Source organism: Euprymna scolopes, chromosome 30 (genome assembly GCF_053919585.1).
Source record: "Euprymna scolopes isolate OS-2025 chromosome 30, ASM5391958v1, whole genome shotgun sequence".
In the NCBI taxonomy this organism is placed as follows: Eukaryota; Metazoa; Mollusca; class Cephalopoda; order Sepiida; family Sepiolidae; genus Euprymna; species Euprymna scolopes.
In genome coordinates, this window is record NC_136511.1 from 39,060,298 (window position 1) to 39,079,915 (window position 19,618).

At 30.0% G+C, this 19,618-nt stretch overlaps 1 protein-coding gene across 8 annotated transcripts in view; it reads left to right on the top strand.

Moving 5' to 3' along the window:
* Positions 1 to 19,618, top strand: part of LOC145254754 (uncharacterized) — a 203,857-nt gene that overhangs the window by 49,715 nt on the left and 134,524 nt on the right. For 6 of the 8 annotated variants that reach the window (XM_080113497.1, XM_080113500.1, XM_080113498.1 and 3 more), the window contains exons 7-12: positions 708 to 829; positions 1,555 to 1,615; positions 3,367 to 3,530; positions 5,762 to 5,864; positions 8,855 to 8,872; positions 14,456 to 14,631. In XM_080113497.1, the coding sequence (XP_079969623.1) occupies positions 708 to 829; positions 1,555 to 1,615; positions 3,367 to 3,530; positions 5,762 to 5,864; positions 8,855 to 8,872; positions 14,456 to 14,631 (644 nt within the window). The remainder of the gene's footprint in view (positions 1 to 707; positions 830 to 1,554; positions 1,616 to 3,366; positions 3,531 to 5,761; positions 5,865 to 8,854; positions 8,873 to 14,455; positions 14,632 to 19,618) is intronic. The other 2 variants (XM_080113499.1, XM_080113505.1) reach the window with 1 other exon arrangement.

Here is a 19,618-nt window from a genome sequence, read left to right on the forward strand (position 1 = left end):
CAATTTTCTTACATTATATGATTTTTATTTTAGAAAATGTCTAAAATTTAAGACTTTAGCTTAAGAAGTCTTAAGAAGAAATTGAAATTCAGAGAATCTTGCTTAATTATTGTCTAATGACTGTGGATGAAATTTAATGCAAGTTTGAAATATTTGAATTTTCGAAGGTTGTGTTCATATGCCACCTAAAGAATATTTTGCCGACAAAATTTATTTTTTACAAAAGAAGAATTACAGTCATTTTAACGATAAATAATTCTTGTGGACTGAAGATTAAGACCATGGAAGGAAAACACGGAACATGGATTAGGTTGAAGAAATACATATTAACCAAAACGGTTATAAGGATAGGATAAAGGATAAGTGGAGCTTACTATCCAGTGGTTATATTAAGATAATGAAAGATAATGTAAAGGGTAGTTGTATTGCTGCACACTACTAGTACTCCTGCTGATTCTATGGTATTACGATACTGCTCCCTGAGAGTGTTATCTCACATCGTAATATAGTACTGGAAGAGCCTATGATGCAGGTAAGTTTCGGTCTCATAATAATAATAAATCTTTTTGGTTTTTGCTTTTATTCTAAAATTTAAATTATTTAATTACACAATCTTAATATAACTTTATAATTTGCTACATTATTGTTTCTTTCTAGTTTTATAATTTAATATCCATTTCCTGATGACTGCTTTTTTTTTTACATAGAGGATTCAGGGGATGAAACTGTGACGGCGTCCAGCCACTGCAGCCAAGGAAAAGATGCTGGATCAGATTCATGGGCGGATGACACTGACATCAGTTTTGGAATAGATGATAAAAAGGGCAAAGTAAGCGTTATTTCTAGACTTTAAAACTTATAAAGTTATTTTGCAAAATTTTCAAAATACTTGATGTGTCCTTGTTACACGTTTAATATTATAAAATGAGAACCAAGGATAAATGGAGGAATCCCATTGAAAAGGGTGTCATTCTCCCTCATATCTTGGAGCGGTAAAAGGATCTAACCATTTTTACTGCAACCTGTTGGTTAATTAATTATTAACCTTTGATAGTTAATTATGAATTAAATAACAAACAAAAACATACCTTGTTTGTTTCAAATAAAATTTATATTGGAAGTCATATCAGCAGTTGACAAAAAGATAAATTAATTAACACATAGCCATTTTTAGTTTTAACACAGACACGGAGAAGACCATCTGTATTTATTTACATGGTGACAACAAAGAGAGGGAATACGCATAAATCACTTCTTTTATATACAGACAAAGAGAAGGTAAATCAAAAGCTTATATGTCATCATAAACCCATACACGGACAATGGAAAGCAACTCTTTACATGGTTAAAGAGAAAACTGTTGCAGTTTCCACAGTATAAAAACCCGACTAACATTGACAATTTTCAATAAAACCTAGAAATGCATACGTGTGAATTTGTTTTGTAATTTTGTTAATATAGAGATGACAGGTAAAGTAGTAGGCATTTCTTTTTATTCTTATTTCTGAATATTTTAACATTTCTTTTTATTCTTATTTCTGAATATTTTAACAGAGCGCCATGAGAGTGAGTCTTGCCAAGTTCATGCCTCAAACGTCGGATAGCGAAAATGTTGGTAAGTTTGATTTCGTTTTTTGATTTTATATAAACGTACGTCTTCATTGTAAATTTACAATTTAAAATTGTTTAATTAGCCAAGGAACATTGATTTTACAAAAAATATCAGTAGAAAAATGGCAAATGATTTTTTTTATAAATGGAACTATCTGATATATAAAGTGATCTCATCGTATTTTTAAATTTTGGCGCAGAAAAAAAAATGTGAAACTTGATGAAGGAAGCATTTACACTCTAATTTTAAAGAGACCATTAAAGCTCAATTTCACTGGGGTCCTGGATATGACCTTAAACTATATCCAATGGTGAGGCCACAGCTTGAAGGCTTTGGGGAGTGTGGAGCCACCCTTTAATTGCCATTGCTCCCAGGTCCATTCTGACCTCAAGTGGTAGTACCTGTTAGAGTCCCAACTACAGGTTAAATAAAAACCGACTTGAAAAAAAACAAATATATTCTATTAAAAAAATTTTCTTCAAAATACCTGGATTCGGCATTAAATAACCTGAAAAGGGTTGATATGCCGTAAAACAAAAACAACCAACTAACCAATCAATTTCACGGGATTAAATAAAACTAATAATCAACTTGAATTGATTCAATCCAAAAAACAAAATCACTCTCTATTCTCCTTAATTTCTTCAACTCCAGGTTTTAGTTTTTTTGGTGTTTCTTCGTTGTTAGAGCGAAAATCGAAATATTGGATTTTGCTAAAAGAAAAAAAAAAAAAAAAACAGAAGAGGTCGAATTGTAACAAGGGAGATAATTATTTTCTGGAAACTTTGAAAACCTTAGCTCAATTTAGCAAAACTCAAGTTTTGCTAATTTTCTTTAAAAACTATTTTCATTAATAATTAATTTTCTACCTTATCTTTTTTTTTTTTTTTGTAATTTTTTGATATGCTCATTACTTTGACATTACATTGGTTTTACTTGAAATTCAATTTTTTTATTTTTGAATTTCGTTCTCATAACAAGAAAAAAAAAGTCATTCTTTTTAACCAATGGGAATGCAGATAATTTGTTTGCTCACTTTTATTTTTATAAAGGTACATTTGCTTATTGGACTACAATAGCCAGTCATTCTCTTTCTCATAGGCCGATCTTTGCTAATAAATTATGATTTCTATACTTCTTTTTGTGACGGGATGAGGCAAGTCATGGCCACTTCCACTGCTCGGTCTGGGTTCAGGATCATCATTTCCACCGCAGACCTAAATAGCAATCTGTCTAACATATCGATACTTGATTTGGACAAGCCTATTTAAAAAAAATTTTTCTCACACTATGTTAAATTATTTTAAATGTTGGTGAATAAATCTGAAAAATATTTTAATTTTAATTTAATATTGAAAATTATAGTCTTAACAGATAATGATTTTTGCAAAACTTTAGAAAAATGATTCATCATAATTACATAATTGTTAAATTTACATAGAAAACTGAAAATTGAACACATTGTTTATTTATAATCTGAATATTTGGTATGTAATAGATAATAAGAATTCTTTGTATAACAAATGGTAAAATTGCAGTATAGTTAACATTCCAGAAATCATAAATATAAAAAAAAACTTATACCTAATGCATAGAATTTCATCATTTATTGATCTGTATACTTTCACTGTACTGAAGCTGTATATTTTTTTTTAAATTTAGATTTTTATTTCATTAAATAACAAAGACGTTAGACATCTGATAAATGTGAATAAAACTAATTCTATTTTCTTGCATTTTCTCGTGTCTCAAAGAGGATGGTTATGCTGAATTAAACTTCAAAAATGGTGCGTCAAATTTGGAGAAAAGTCCTGCGTCTCCAACCAAGAAGCAAGAAGATAATGGGAACGCATCTTTAATACCACGTAAAGGAAGAGTTTCATTTAAAGAAGACAATGAAATTACAGAAGTTTTCACAGTAAGAATCTCTCCATTTTATTCAGCTTTATGTCTTTCACTAATCTAAGATATCTAAGATATAAAGTTATCTTGTCGGATTTTCAATGTTAAACTTAAATAATAATAGATATGACAAATCGATATTTGATTCTGACTAGCAATTTTTTAAAATCCTTTGAACTAAAGTGTTAATTTTCTTTAGTTTCTTTTAGTTTGACACAATGGATAAAGGCACTGAGTTACAATCAGTTCTACAGTCTTCTGGAGATTGATGGTTAAATCCCCACTACATGTAATAAAAACTAAGAATAAAAAAATAATAAAAACTACTTAACATTTAACCAGATATGACTTATGTGGGGGTTCAGAGCATAGCAAGAATACTCGTCCCAAGATGGGTAAAATTAATTTCCTGAACAAAAACGGTTTTGCATCACTTTCATGTTTTCTGAGAAAAATAAAAATCAAGATGTAAGGCTACTAAACCTTATGTCTAGAATCTTTAATCCAATTTTGATCAAAATCTATTACATGATTGTGATTTTAAAAAATGCCTAAAATTTAAGGCTTAAGCTTAAGGGGTCTTAAGAATAAATTGAAATCAGGGAATCTATAGGTCAAATGTAATGTAAATCTGAAATACTTGAATTTTCAAGTTGGACGTTGTGCCTATATTATGTCCCCTGAAAGCTCTTGAAGATACTCCAAAGAAACTGCAATGAGGTTTCTGAATCCACAAAGAGATTCCACCCTGTTCTTACTCCCTTTATATGAAACTAAATTAAACTAAATATAGTTCACTTGATGACCCCTTACGCCTAGCAGCTGCATTTAAAAATTTATGATGATCGGTTAATTAGTTTAGTAATGAATCCTGTACATACAAATATATACAAAAATACCTAATTTTATAAAGATAATGAATATTTAGGATTTCTTACTTCAAAACTTGGAAAGAGCATTTGAAGCAGAAGAGGACTTAAATAATTGTGTCTACACACAAACACTGTTAGGAAGGTAATATTTAATAGAAATAAGAGTATTTGATAACCATTTAATATTAAAAGTATGCAAATATTTTGTCCAAAAATTGGCCCTTGATAATAAAACCATTAAAACAAGCAATCTTGAGAATTTATTTCAACGCACTTTTGCTAACAATGAACAATGCTTGTGCATGAGTGTCTGGAACATTCTAGCTCCTTTATGTTTTTTTAACTCAAAAAGATGAAGAGCTTCAAAGACAAGAGTGGTGCCATTAAAATGATTGACCTTTTGAATTTAATTTTATACACCATCATTCTCAATGCACTTTTGCAATTAATTCAATAACACACCTCTGCTTATGATGCATGTCCATGACAAGAGTCGTTTTCTTAGAGTCTTTCATCATCAATATCTGTAACAGAGAGATGAAACTTTTAGGTCATGAATGCATAAGTTCAGTCATCATAACAATGCAATTTTCAATCCCTCTGATCCATTTGGGCAGAATAAAAAATAGAACACATAACTTTTCGAATAGGTTTGCTTATTGCTAGCTGGCATGTAAAAAATGTTCACATCCAAAGAAATCAATTGCTACATCCCACATATATTGAAAAATCATACTTAATTTTGTATTAAGTTTGAGACAAAGAATTGTAGGGGACGTTTTGTTATATATATTTATATTGAAAAGAAGTTTTATTGTGATTTAAAAAAAATAAATTTTAATTAAAAAAAAAATCGAATTTTGGTAATTGTTTTCTAACAACCTCTCAACACTAAACTAAGATAAAATTTTTTGACATATGGTGTAATATGAAAAATTGCTCCTAATTATATAGGGTGGAATTGCTTAAAGAATATGTACTTATTACTGTGAAAGTGTTAAGCACTCCTACTCTTATACTGAACTATACTAAGTGAACAAAATGGATAGAATATACAAATCAGGAATTAAAACAAACTAAACGACTTTTTTTTCGAAGCAACTAAAGTATACACAAAACAATATTTTATATGAAGCTTGTGTTTATGAAGCTATATCAGTCATTGAAATAGAGGATCTGACTTTATATATGATATGGTTAATGTAGAACTGAAGAGACATATGTTTTGAACAGTGCAAGAAAAATTTCTTAATAGATCTATTATATTTTATAAATTTTCAGATGAAATTGAAGTAGAACAAATAACACTTTTGACCAAATGGGTCACATCGGAGAGTCTATTAAAATAACAACTTTGTTTTTCATTTCTTTTTAGTCCTTTAATACTTCAGAAAGGATGCTTGACGCAATTGCAGATCCAGAGCCAATTTATGCAACAGTAAACAAACCCAAGAAACTGACGGTTGAACAGCAAAGAGGTAAGGATTTTGTGCAATTTTTCCCCCTAGGTTTTGTGTAATTATCCTCACTTTTTCTTGTCTTATTTGTTTTATTTACGTTGGTGAATCACTACTTATCAAGGCTAAAAGTCCCTTGAAGATAGAGGTTAATGTGATTTTTCAATTGAATGGTGTCACTAGTTGTTCTTCATCAAACTCAATCGAACGTCCTGATTGGCCTTCAGCCTTTTTCTAAATTATATAAACCAGGCATGTTAAGCTCTAAGTGCTGCACTCCTACATTTATAACTCATTTAGAAACGCGTAATAGTTTAGTTCTATTTAAGAATCCAAGTACAAACATACTTTAACAAAAATAAATATCAGGAAAGAAATTAGCATGAAATGTAAATGTGCTTGTTATTTCAATATAACAAAAATATAAATTAATCGTTCAACCATCAGCAAAAGACCGTGAACAAGGAAAAAAAGTCTCTCTTCTAAAAATTCCGGTGCTGTGAACCATAATTCTCCAAACTACAGAACAGTCAGGCTGGAATTTTTGTGCACCTTTGAGATTTATCAGAAATGATGAATGATGATCGGTCAACCAAGTTCTCTGAAAACTTTTGACATGAATTATTGTAAATTAATATTTTATTTTTTTTTTTTAATTTTTTTTTTTTTTTTTATTACATTTTCACCCCAAACAAGGCACATTGCCACTTTGGTGTAGGGGGCTACTATCAGGGGAAACATCTACTGGGGCACTATGTAGGGATTAGGGCAGCGAGATGTTGGTTCACGTTGCACTTGAACTTATGCATGTCAGTACAGTTGGGGAAGCAGTGATCTGGAATGGAATTCCAAAGTCTAGCAGTTCTGGGGAAGAAACTACTGGAGTAGAACGATCTTTTACCTCTAGGGATCTCTACAGTGTGGGGGTGGGATTTTGCAGCTTGTCGGGTCTGTCGAGGGTGTTCACGTCGTGGGGGCACAAGTGCTTGCAGTTCTTCAGAGCATTCACCATTATAATACTTGTAGAACAGGCAGAGGGATGCAACGTTTCGACGATGGGACAGAGGCTGAAGTTTTGATGCCAGTTTAGGGCCTATCAGATTTGCGACTCTCTTTTGAACCCTGTCAAGGAGAGAGAGACTAGTAGCCGATGCACCGGCCCAAATATGACAGCAATACTCCATACATGGGCGAATAGTGGCCTTATAGAGGTACAGGATACTTTCGGGTGTTAGAAGTTTTCTAGCACGGTAGAGAGAGCCCACCTTCCTCGCAGCGGCCCTGGCAATGCCCTCGATGTAATTGTTCCAGCTCATGTTTCCTGTGAACGTTAGATTGAGTTTTCATAATGTAACTGACTGTAACTTCTTTGATAATAAAGATAGTGATAACTCGAAAAACATTGTGCTCATGATGTTTTAAATTTTCAATCGGTGGATTCATTGAAAAAAAAAGCTTAGGATAGATAAGAAATTCTGACGCTTCTAGCATTTTGATATCTTCTCTCCTCCTTCTTCTTCTCCCACTTTTTCAAAATTGTTGTCTTTGTCGGCCGTAAATCAGCTTCCAATGTTTGGCATGTCTGAGGTAAATCCTCTTTTGCATGTTCTTTGATTCGTGCATTTTATTCTCCATAAATTGTGCAGAAATTTTTTAAACCACTTCAACCGTAGAGTTCCTGATTTCGAACTCAAGAAGCGATATGTACCTCTAGTACGTGTTTTTACGGCTTTCAGCTGTGAAAGTTAAATTTTTTCCCCGTAAAATAAATTTTAACTAAAATTAAATGTTAGCAAATATATATATATATTTATATATATATAATTATTTTTTTTGCTATAATAATTAAATACCTACAGACACTAGTGTTTCATCCTTTCGGGATTCTTCAGTGCAGGGTGTCACGATTAACACCAGCCGAACAATTCGAACCCCGCACCACGAGACATCTCTGGCTCGATTAGCGGAGACCGTATCCATTCGGCTACCATTAACCGCGTGAAATAGCGTTGAATTTAAACATTTTAATTTTAAATGTTCATTTACGTCAGTCAGAGAGTGATCTAATCGTTATACGATGATCTATGCATAAGAGCTAAATGGACCGACTGACGATTTTTATATATATATATATATATATATATATATATACTTTATTTCCTTATAATATACCAATCCTTTAGTTCAATGAGAAATTCCCACTTATTATTAAATTTCAAAGAATTAAAAATTCATGTTAAACATTCATAGCAAGAACTCATCTTCTACCATAATTTAAAAGAACATTCACTCGTCCTTGCTAGTGATCGTGAGTGCGTGCGTGTGTGTGTCAATCATAATATGCGTACACATGGCGAAATACCTGTCTGTGGCTGGCTGCTGCTAGGGGGATTCGCCAATGTCTTGGGGAGCTGGGTTCTGTTATAACAAGCATGTATGCAAAACACACAAGATGATGTGTGTTTTTTATATATTAGTTTATTTCACTTCCAGGCATTTCGTCTTCTGGAGTGGAATTGACAATCTTGGACATGTGGCGTTTCTCTGCATCCATTTGGAGACCATCACCCCCTTACGGGGAAACCTGTTCAACCCATCTTGTTTCCTCGGCTTCTCGGACCCCACTCTAAGCTTAAATCAGCTTATTCAAACTAGAGCACCTGACATGTCACGTCCGGTCCCTGTTTGCATAGTTTTGGTGTAACTTACCGATCTCCCAGTTGTCACAACATGATCCTTTGACTCTTTCTGCACGGGCATGCTTGCTCAACTTTTTGTTTTCCATGATTCAATCTCTGTTGTTTACTTCGCTAGATAGATAATTAGATAAACAAATAGATAGATAACTAAATACTCTGCTATTACCTAACAAGAGTTCAAACTCCCCAAAAAACACTTTATAGCAAAGAAGTTAATTCACTTTTGCATGATGTTTATTCAAATTCTTGAAATGTTCTGATTTTGTGTTGCATGATCCTCAACCTAACTTGAACCATCTCTTTTGTTGACAGGAAAGACAAGCTCAAATGGTAACTCATTTCACTGGTTTCAAAAGTAAAAATGGTTTAGAAGTGTTTGCTTGATATGATTATTACCAGGTTTCCGAAATCTATTATTATCTTAAAGTTCAGATAATCAGTGTTTGTTTCCCTAGGATTTTTTATATTAGTACATAAAAAATATGGAAATTGATTAAAATATCTCAATAATGGCATACATAGAAAGGGCTTGATAATCTAAGAAAGAATTTTCTTTTCAAGTTTTAAAATCTGAACAAAAGTAAGCAAGTTATATTTTTGTCCCTGACATGATTGGATATTTTTCTTTAAAAACATGTGTTTTGACACATTTTTATGCCACTTTTCAATTTTTTATTAACACACAAGATTAAGCAATAAAATTTGTATTTTTGTGCAATGAATTGGAATATGCCATTAAAAATTTCTAGAAATTAATACAAATTAATAGTTTCTGAATAATCTGCAGTAAATTCACATAACTATGCTGTAATACCTTAAATGTATCCATTACAAAAAAGAAATTGGAGAATTCAAAGTTAAATTGTAATCCAAAAAACTAAAATCTATTATAGATGTGACTATTTAAAGATGTCTATTTTTCTTTTATTATCTATGGTATTATCAACTACAGAAAAAGAAAGCAACATACAATTGATAAAAACAGAAAAAAAGATTGGGTATAAAAAAATTTTTTTAATGTCTGATATTTGTCATGTTGATGTCTTATTTTTAAAACAAAAAAAAAAGAAAGAAAACGAATCAGCTAGTTTATTTTGTACCCTGAAAAATTTGGAAGAATTGTTTCTCTTGATAAATTTCCAAATGTCATAACAAAATTCCTTTTAAAAATCTAATGCGGAATATTCGTTTCATAACATTTTAATCATTAATTTGCTAAAAACTCTTCAAATATATCATGGAGATTATTATTTATTAATGCATGTGAAATATTAATTTCCATACAAAATGGTGGTATTTTGAGGACATAAAGTGCTTTCATTTTAAAAATATGACTAATTTAGTAGAACTACCTTGAAATCTATGATTGTAAAAAGTGTTTTATGGTTGATGGGTATTTATATATATATATATATATATATATATATATATATATATATATATATATATATATATATATAAGGGATGGGAAGATTCCAGTATTTTGTAAATCTCTACATATTCAAAGTTGTTATTTTTCACGATTACTGTAAAAACACATGTTAAATGTGCAGATCTTTTCTTAAACATACAGATACACCTGTGAAGGATGATCTAGTGATTTTTAGATTAAAATCAATAGATATTCACTATTTTAGTATTACTATCAGCTGTAGAATATGTTTCTTTATAGAAAATCAAATAAAAAACCCAATTAAAAGAATCGATTTTGGCATCAGAAAATAGGCACAAATGTTTCCGATTCTGATACCTCCAAAATTTCCAATTTATTTGATTCCCGATTCCGATTAATCGACCCAACACTAGGCTATCCAATATTGCCAAGTTGTAAAATACGCTTAAATACAATATTTTGATTAATGCAGATTTCGTATTTATTTTTATATTGGACCTAATATATAATAATGATTTAAAAAGTTTTAAAAAAAAAATGATTCGTGTGGCACCACCGAGAATTTCTGTTACTTTTTTACTCAAGTTTTCCTGGAAAATCCGTTCTGTTACTTTTTTACTCATATCATGTTTAATGTTTGTGCAAAATTTCCAAAAATTCCAAGACTTAGTTATTGAGAAAAGTGCAGACGAACGGACAAGGGTGAATTTAAAGATCCACCCTCCTTTTGTCGAGGGACCAAAAATCAGATGTAAAGGGAGTTAACTATGAATTAGTTTACGCATTATAATAAAATCTTGTTTTTTATTCCTATTGTTTGAATAACTATTAGTTTTGTTAGCCATTAGAAAGAAAAATCAAATGTAACTATGGATCAGACAAAAATGTTAAATTTGATTATGAATTAATTTACGCATGTTTCACCATATTTGGTTTTAACTCAAATGATTTTTTTGCCACGTTTTTCTTAACGTCAACATCAGATGAACTTTAGAGAGTGAAGTAAAGCAAGAATGTTCTTGAATATTTTTTTCCTACACTTTTATTATTTATGAAATTATTATTTATAAAATTATTATTTATAAAATTATTATTTATGAAATTATTATTTATGATATTATTATTTATGATATTATTATTTATGAATTTATTATTTATGAAATTATTATTTATGAAATTATTATTTATAAAATTATTATTTATGAAATTATTATTTATGAAATTATTATTTATGAAATTATTTTTTGTGAAATTATTATTTATGATATTATTATTCATGATATTATATTTATGAAATTATTATTTATAAAATTATGAAATTATTATTTATAAAATTATTATTTATGATATTATTTATAAAATTATTATTTATGAAATAATTATTTATGAAATAATTATTTATGAAATTATTATTTATAAAATTATTATTTATAAAATTATTTTTTATGAAATTATTATTTATAAAATTATTATTTATAAAATCATTTATGAAATTATTATTTATAAATTATTATTTATGAAATTATTATTTATAAAATTATTTATGAAATTATTATTTATAAAATTATTTATGAAATTATTATTTATGAAATTATTTATGAAATTATTATTTATAAAATTATTATTTATGAAATTATTATTTATAAAATTATTTATGAAATTATTATTTATAAAATTATTCATGAAATTATTTATAAAATTATTTATGAAATTATTATTTATAAAATTATTTATAAAATCATTATTTACACAATAAAACTTTCTATTAAGTGATTTATTTTTAAAATAATTCTTTTTTTCGTGGATCCAGTTACTTTTATAATTACTGGAATGATAATCTTCCTAAAATTCCAGTTTCTTTTCATGCCAAACATAAGACCTTAGTAGTTAGCTATCTTCTCTTACTCTGCTTTGCTTAAACCAGCATGATTACGGACACTGACTTCAGCTAGGGTTGCTTCTGTCTCCTTTTATCCCATATCACTATGTCAAGTTTAATAGGTTTAACTTATGATGTACCTTTTTTTTCTACTAAATTTAACATCCAGGCAACAGCAGTTTTAAGTAAAAAATATTTTCATCTCAAATTAAATTTTTGATTGATAAAAATCAACAAAAATTGATTATAAAAATTTATAGTGAATTCATAGAAACCTGGTAATTCTCATTTTTTATGGTGATTTTTTTTTTTTTTTTTTTTTTTTTTGCTTGCTGTGAATATTTAATGCACTATTTTGGGACACTGTGTTTTTAGTTGGCTACGTTTTCTTTTATGCTAAATGTATATTTTTAAAAATTAAATTAAAGCCAAGGTGAGATATTTGTAGGAGTATATATATTTTTTCGTTTTATTTATTTTCAGCTTTGAAATTTATAATTAAAATTATGTCACCACTTCTGGTATATGTGTGTTTCTTGTCTCTACGTGACACAGTATTATATGCACAAAGTTGGTTGAATGTTTTGTCATTTCTTTCAAAATTCTATCAATGTTTCTATTTATGCTTATTTATTTGCAAAAAAAAAAAAAAAAGCGGATGGAAATTAAATTCCTTATATGGTCACTAGATGAAAAACTCTTCAAACCGTTGTTTTCATGTACTTGTTTTAAAAGTCCATTATTCAGGTTTATGATGAAGATTAGCTAGGAAATAATTGGAACTCTACAGCAAAAAAAAAAACAAACAAACAAACCCCCCCCCACTTGATGGGACATTCAAACCGTGAAAAAAATAGCATAAAATATTTGAACCAGCGGTGAACATCCGCTGATCAAATAAAAATATTTCATCTTTTTAACCTACTTGTTGTTTGGTTGGTAAATAATAAGAAAATATTAAATTGGAAAAGAAATGATAAAAATGACAGAATATTTGACAGAGGAGGATGTTTTCTCACTTAACAATCAAATTTTATTTAATAAGGCACATTTTTTTTCTATGCATCCTTTTTTGCTTCAGTTATTTTGTCAGATGTGTTTTGATTGGCTAATTAACATTTGTTACAGTTTTAACCAGTTGTTCCATAGTGGTGAAGGCCTAAAATTGAAAGTGCATTTAAATAATGGTTTAGAATTTCATTGATAAAAATCAAAAAATTCTGACCCCCCCCCCAAAAAAAAAAACGAAACAATTGTCTAATGTGAGATTCAAACCCTGAAAAATAATATAAAATATTGGAACGAGTGGTGAATATTCACTGATCAAATAAAAATGTTCTGTCTTTTTAATTTTTTGTTCAGTTGGTGAATAATAAGAAAATATTAAACTGGAAACGAAACGCTAAACATATTTGTTTATAATGTTTTATCATTTTGAATAACGAGTTTAAAATAATGAATTTGCTTCCCTTATTTTGTCCTTCAGTCCTTACATTCAATCAGAAATGTTTATGACAAGAATCTCTGGGTTTTTTTTTTTTTTTTTGCCTTGTGACAACAAAACGAACACTCATAAACTGTTGAAGCCATTTCCTGAACTGACTCTATATTCCCTCCAGTCTTAAAATATATTACGTGTTGATTTATTTGTATTTTTGTTTTTTGTTTTTAAGGAGGAGGTAATGCCTGATAGGAAATTATATTACAGTTGCCTAGTCTTTTGGCTAAGATCAAAGTGTAGTATCTGTTCTCAGCATTCCAGTTCCCCCCCCCCCCACATAAACAGAGGATGTCATCTACCTAGATAACTTATTAAACACTTATTATAACCAAATTTTTTTACCTTGAAATAATATTTTTTAGCTCCTTACATGAGGTGGCTTAATGCCTTGTCTGGAGCAATTTCCATAATATATATACATCTAAGATTTATGCTAACCAGTAATACATGCTTTGCTGTTTTTTATCCTCTGATAAAAATATTCTATCTTTGAAAATCTATGGATTAAGGATTATTTATTTTGATTCCTTGTTTAGATATGAATATTGTATTTTATTAAATTTTTATTTTTTATCATTTTCTTATGATTTATCTTTATTGATTTAATTTTATTATTATTATTATTATTAGATAAAGTTATTTTGTTGAATTTTCTATATTAGACCTAAATAGCACTACATCTGACAAATGAATAGCCGTAAAATATTCAGTTTTGTGAAAAATCTTTCTTAAATTTTAAATGTTTTCATTTTAGTGATTTTGATAATTTTGAAATACACCTTAAAATCTTAGCATGTATGTGTTATATTGCAGGAACCGACACAATTTGGTGCTGTGACCAGAATTCACACATTATGTTTTTATTTGTGAGTGATCAATAAGCCAAACAAAAATCTTTTTGTACATGCATGCTAGATTTTATTTAATGTCCTCAACCCTAACTGACCAAGTTTCACTCCAGTACATCATGACACTGCATACATATGTCTGATAGTTTTAACCAGTTCTTCCATAGTAGTCGAGGCCTAAAATTAAAAATGCATTTAAATAACTACTGAGAATTTCATTGATAAAAATTTTGTTGATAAAAATCAAAAATTCTGAAACCTAATTTGTTGCATTATTGTTTGTATCCAATAGCATTTATGGCAGAGCTTGGCTTCAGTGACAATGATGATCTGACAGATGGTTCTGCCCCAATTTATACCGACAACCAAATTCTTGATACAGATGAACAAAACAGTGACTGGGATACAACTCCTAGAAGTCAGTCAGAGCAGATGTCCACTATTAAGTTGGTTGATCATGAAATAGAGGTAAGAAATCACATTTTTTCTTTTTTCTTTTTTAATTAATGTCAAACATGCATTTTATGAAACCGACCTTTTTTATAACTAATGAGTGACCACTTATAAAGGCTAAAAACCATTTGGGTACACAAATAAAAGAGACAAATAGATTGTTAGTTGAATCATTGTAACAGAGCACGTATGAAAATATCAGCAGCCGAAGGATGGATAGCAAGGGATAGTATTTTTTTTTATAAGTTTTATTCAAACAGTCTTTATTTGAACTTAATGGACTGTTTTTTTTCTTTTGTATTTATTAACTGTTTTATTCTTTTTATCAAACAAAAATAGAACTTTTATAATGAAATATATATTATGGACTGTTTTTCAAACATCGAAATTTTAAAATTAAAGTTTTATTTAAAAAAAAAAAAGAAAAAGACAAGGAGTTTTTTCTTTTCGAGATTTTTTTTTCACCATTTATCACTTTGAAATTTTATTCAACAATGAAATGATAAAAAAAAACTTTTCGTTAAATATATTTAAAAAAACTTATTATAAAATATCTATAAAGTCTATTTTTTATGTCTGTAAAAGTTTATTTTTATTGCGGACTATTATTCTCATCTTTATTGGTTGTTGTTTTTCACAACGTTTCGGCCAACTATTCCTCTGGCCTCCGTCAGGTGGTAACCGCGACGGATAGGAACTTTGAATCTCCTAACTGCATTCTCAGCAATCACTGCCATCCGTAGTTGTTGTCGTCTCATCACGTTTTGGCCAAGTAAACCTCTGGCACACTTTAGGTAGGATTGAAACCGCTATCTTCAGACAATGTCCATCTGGAACCGTAGAGATTCAACGTCTCTATCAACTGCGCCACGGGCTCCGAAGGGCGATCAAGGTTGGATTTTTTTATCTTATAAATCCACGTTTATTTATTATCTGATCTTCCATAGTCGGGTCCGTACCGATTGGTATATATATATCATTCCTTAATTGGAATTCATTTTTGAGATGAGCATTATATATATTAATTTATTTTTATTTCGGACCATTATTCTCATCTGAGAATAATAGTCTGAAATAAAAATAAATTAATATATATAATGCTCATCTCAAAAATGAATTCCAATTAAGGAATGATATATATACTGTAAAAGTTTGTCGAAAAGTTCAAATAAAGTTTATAATTTAATTGAAAAAAAAAAGAAACACCTCGTCTTTTTTTTTTTTTTTTTAAATAAAACTAACTTTAATTTTAAAATTTCGATGTTTGAAAAACAGTCCATAATATATATTTCATTATAAAAGTTCTGTTTTTGTTTGATAAAAAGAATAAAACAGTTAATAAATACAAAACAAAACAAAACAACAACAAAAAAAAAACTGTCCATTAAGTTCAAATAAAACTTATTAAAAAAAAAGGTTCATTCTATATGGTATTGGGCATCCGTAGATAAAAATATGTCTGACGTCACTTCCGTCAAATGGCTTTGTAAACAAAGGAAGGCCAATCTACACCATTACGGATTTCACCAAGGTAACAAAACTTCTGAAATACCTTAAATAGCTTCTCAATATAAATACAATTTCTCCATTCATTTCCATCGTCTTACGCATTTTGCATCCTTTCTTAACTAACCATAATTCCACTTCTTGCGAATACCATAAAGTGAGCATGGGAACTTTCCTATTTTAATGAATTTTTCAACACTACAACCAGGAATAATCATGTTGATTCTGGTAACATTCACTTCTAGACAGAATCGATGACAGAGTTTGGGGTTACAGATGTAGAAAACTTTGGGTTAGCATATTTAGTTGACAAGAAAAGGCCAAGGAAATCATGGAGGTGGAATGGTTAGGATGGTTTTATGAGAGAGAGGAATAAATAAAAACCTGGCCAGAGATAGTTTGGAACTCAGTTTCTAAAAGGCATGAAACACACGATTTCTGGTATTTTTCCAACACTACAACCATTGATCATCTCTTTCATTTCAGTAACATTCACTCTAATCATCACTTTATTTTTTAAGACTTTCTTCCAAGTCTTAAACTTAACAAGTCGATCTTTTATTATTTCTCAAACAAGTACAACATCATCAATGTGCAGTGTTTCTTTCAAACAGTCTGTACGGAACCCATCAAGCAAGGCTTCTAAGACACAAATGAAAACCACTTGATTCTGTACAGAACCCGGATGTATTCCCTCTTAAACATAACATTCCTACAAGTCTTAAACATTCAAGCTGTCACTTAATATGCTATTTATTTGGTACTTATGCATGTACTAGCTTGGGTGTTTGGAGATGTGTGTTGAGCAAAAAAACAAAAACAAACAAAAAAAACGTGGTAGTTGGCAGGCAGGCTCAAACCCATACCACGAAGGACAAAAAAAAAAATGAAAAAAAAAAATGTAATGTCTTTGCTGTTGCCACCATTGCCAAACAGCAAGTGGCGAAGGTTTGAATTAAGGCTAGTCAATCAAAAAGAGGGGATATCGGTGAAAAACAGTGACCCCCTCCTTGTGGAAAAGTGCTCAGTTGAGGGTGAAGGAATTAATGTTTTTAGCCAATTTTTTTTTATATTTTTCGTCCGAAGGGTCGAGCTTCAAAACGATACCAATCTCGTGAAAATCCGTTGCCTCTGTTGAAAGTTTTAGGTAGGCAGGCAGACATACATATATACATTTAAACAGACAGGTGAGATTTATATAATAAATGTTACCATGATAGGTTGTTAATTCGAACATGATGCTGATAATTTCTGTACATAGCTTGAACAATCTTCATCAACAAAAACTCACTTGTTTCTAGTTTACACAGACAACATTTCTTGATTTCTGTCAATAGTTTTCTTCAGATCCACAAAAGCAAAATACAGGTTCTTCTTCTTCTTACCAAGGTACTTCTCTTGTATTTGTCTCTGGATAAATACAGCACCAATGGTATTTTGACCAAGCATAAAATCAAGCTGCATTTCATTTATGCTTATCTGACTCATCTGCTGCTCAATTATTCTCTTAATCTTTTTCAAGATTTGGTTCAACTTTAAGTCTGTGAAAAGATAACTTCACCTTGTAAACAATTCACAATTGTACTAAGACCAAGAAAAATCTGGTTCAAATCATTTTTGTAGGAACAACAAAGAGTCCTGCAACCTTATCTTCATCTTACAAATCTTAATGTACCATTTTTTTTTTTTTTTGCTATTCTTATAACTGGGCTAGATACTACTTTAGAAAAAAAAACTTGGTATTTAAGAATTTCTCATGATGGAATTTGCAAGCGTCCTTCATCTGTTGTCATTTTGCATGCACGCCTATCTCAAATATTTTATTCTTATGGTCATTCCTTTGTAGGTCATCAGCTATCTCAAATATTTTATTCTTATGGTCATTTCTTTGTAGGTCATCTGCTATCTCAAATATTTTATTCTTATGGTCATTCCTTTGTAGGTCATCAGCTATCTCAAATATTTTATTCTTATGGTCATTCCTTTGTAGTATGTGTGGAAACCTGACTTCTTCAACCTTCTGCTGCCCAATTATTTTCTCAATCATTTTCAAGATTTGGTTTATCAATTTGCAGTCTCTGAAATTACCTTTATCTTGAGCTTTTCCTTCATTTTTATAATAATCACTAACATTCTAAACTTTAGGAATAACCTCTTTTATATTTGTCAAATCTGTGATAATCTCATTGTCTGTTTCACTTACAGCCTTCAACATTTCTGCAACAACACATAAGGATTCTTAAATCTTTATCTTACAATTTCCTGTACCATTTCTATCTCAGTTCTTATAGCTGAATCGGATACTTTTTGCAATTCTAGCTTTTTTAGTTCCATGAAAACTCCATATTGAACAATTTTTTTATAATATCATTTCTACAACAACAACTAAGAATATTTCAGCCGTATACTTCTTCATTTTAGAGCTTCTCGTACCATTTCTGTCCCATTTAAGATGGTTATTTCAGTGTCGTGAAAACTGTATTGAACAATTTCTCATCATAGCATTTGTCCAGGCATCCAACAGTATTTTATTTATGTTTATCTGACTTTTTATTTATTGCTCAATTCTTCTCTTAATCATTTCCATCAATTTTAAGCCTTTGTAATTTCCTCAATGATCTGCTCCTTGATATTTACAACAGTTAACAATCGTACTAAGATTCCATTCTGTAGGAATAAAGTCTTAGAACAGTTTACAATTGTATGACGTTCCCAATCTCTGAAGACCCCCTCCCCTACACAGCTTTACTTTTCTTCATCTAATTCACAGCTTCCCATACCGTTTTTTTTTTTTTCTTTATTCTTATAGCTAGACCAGATACTATAGTATTTATAGTATTCAACATTTTTTTCATCATAGCATTTCCTTCTTTTCTGGTTCATTTGTTGCTAACACTTCATTGTCATTTTGAATGCATTTCACTCCAACAATATCCATATTTGTCTTTGTCATCTGTTTAGCCATCTTGAATGCTTAATTCTTTTTTGTCCATATCTTCATCATATCTGGAAACTTGATTTGCTAAACCTCCTCCTTGGATTTGGATATTGCTCTTCTTTGCATTGATATTCATTCAATATTTCATCCTTTATTTCTGCTTTTATTTTAATAGACTTCCACCACCATGTCACCCTGTAATGAAAATCTTAAAGAAAGGCTTAGATCTGATAATCTCAGAGAAAGACTAAATGATGAGTCACATTGAAAGAATAGATTAACTTTTTGGTTTGTATAGAACAGTTTAGGAATTTGATCAATTTGAAATGCACTTCGCTCCAACCAACTTATGCTTCATTCTTTTGCCCATCCTTTCATAGTAGAAATGTAAGCCATGTTTAGTTTCAGAAAAGTTTCAGATGGTTCGTTGTTCTAAGCAAGTCTTGAGAGGTGACTGGTTTGCAGTAGACAGAACAGTTTCCGATGGTTCGTTGTTACACACAAGTCCTGAGAGGTGACTTGTTTGCAGTAGACAGTCCCACAGAGCAAAAGATTCTT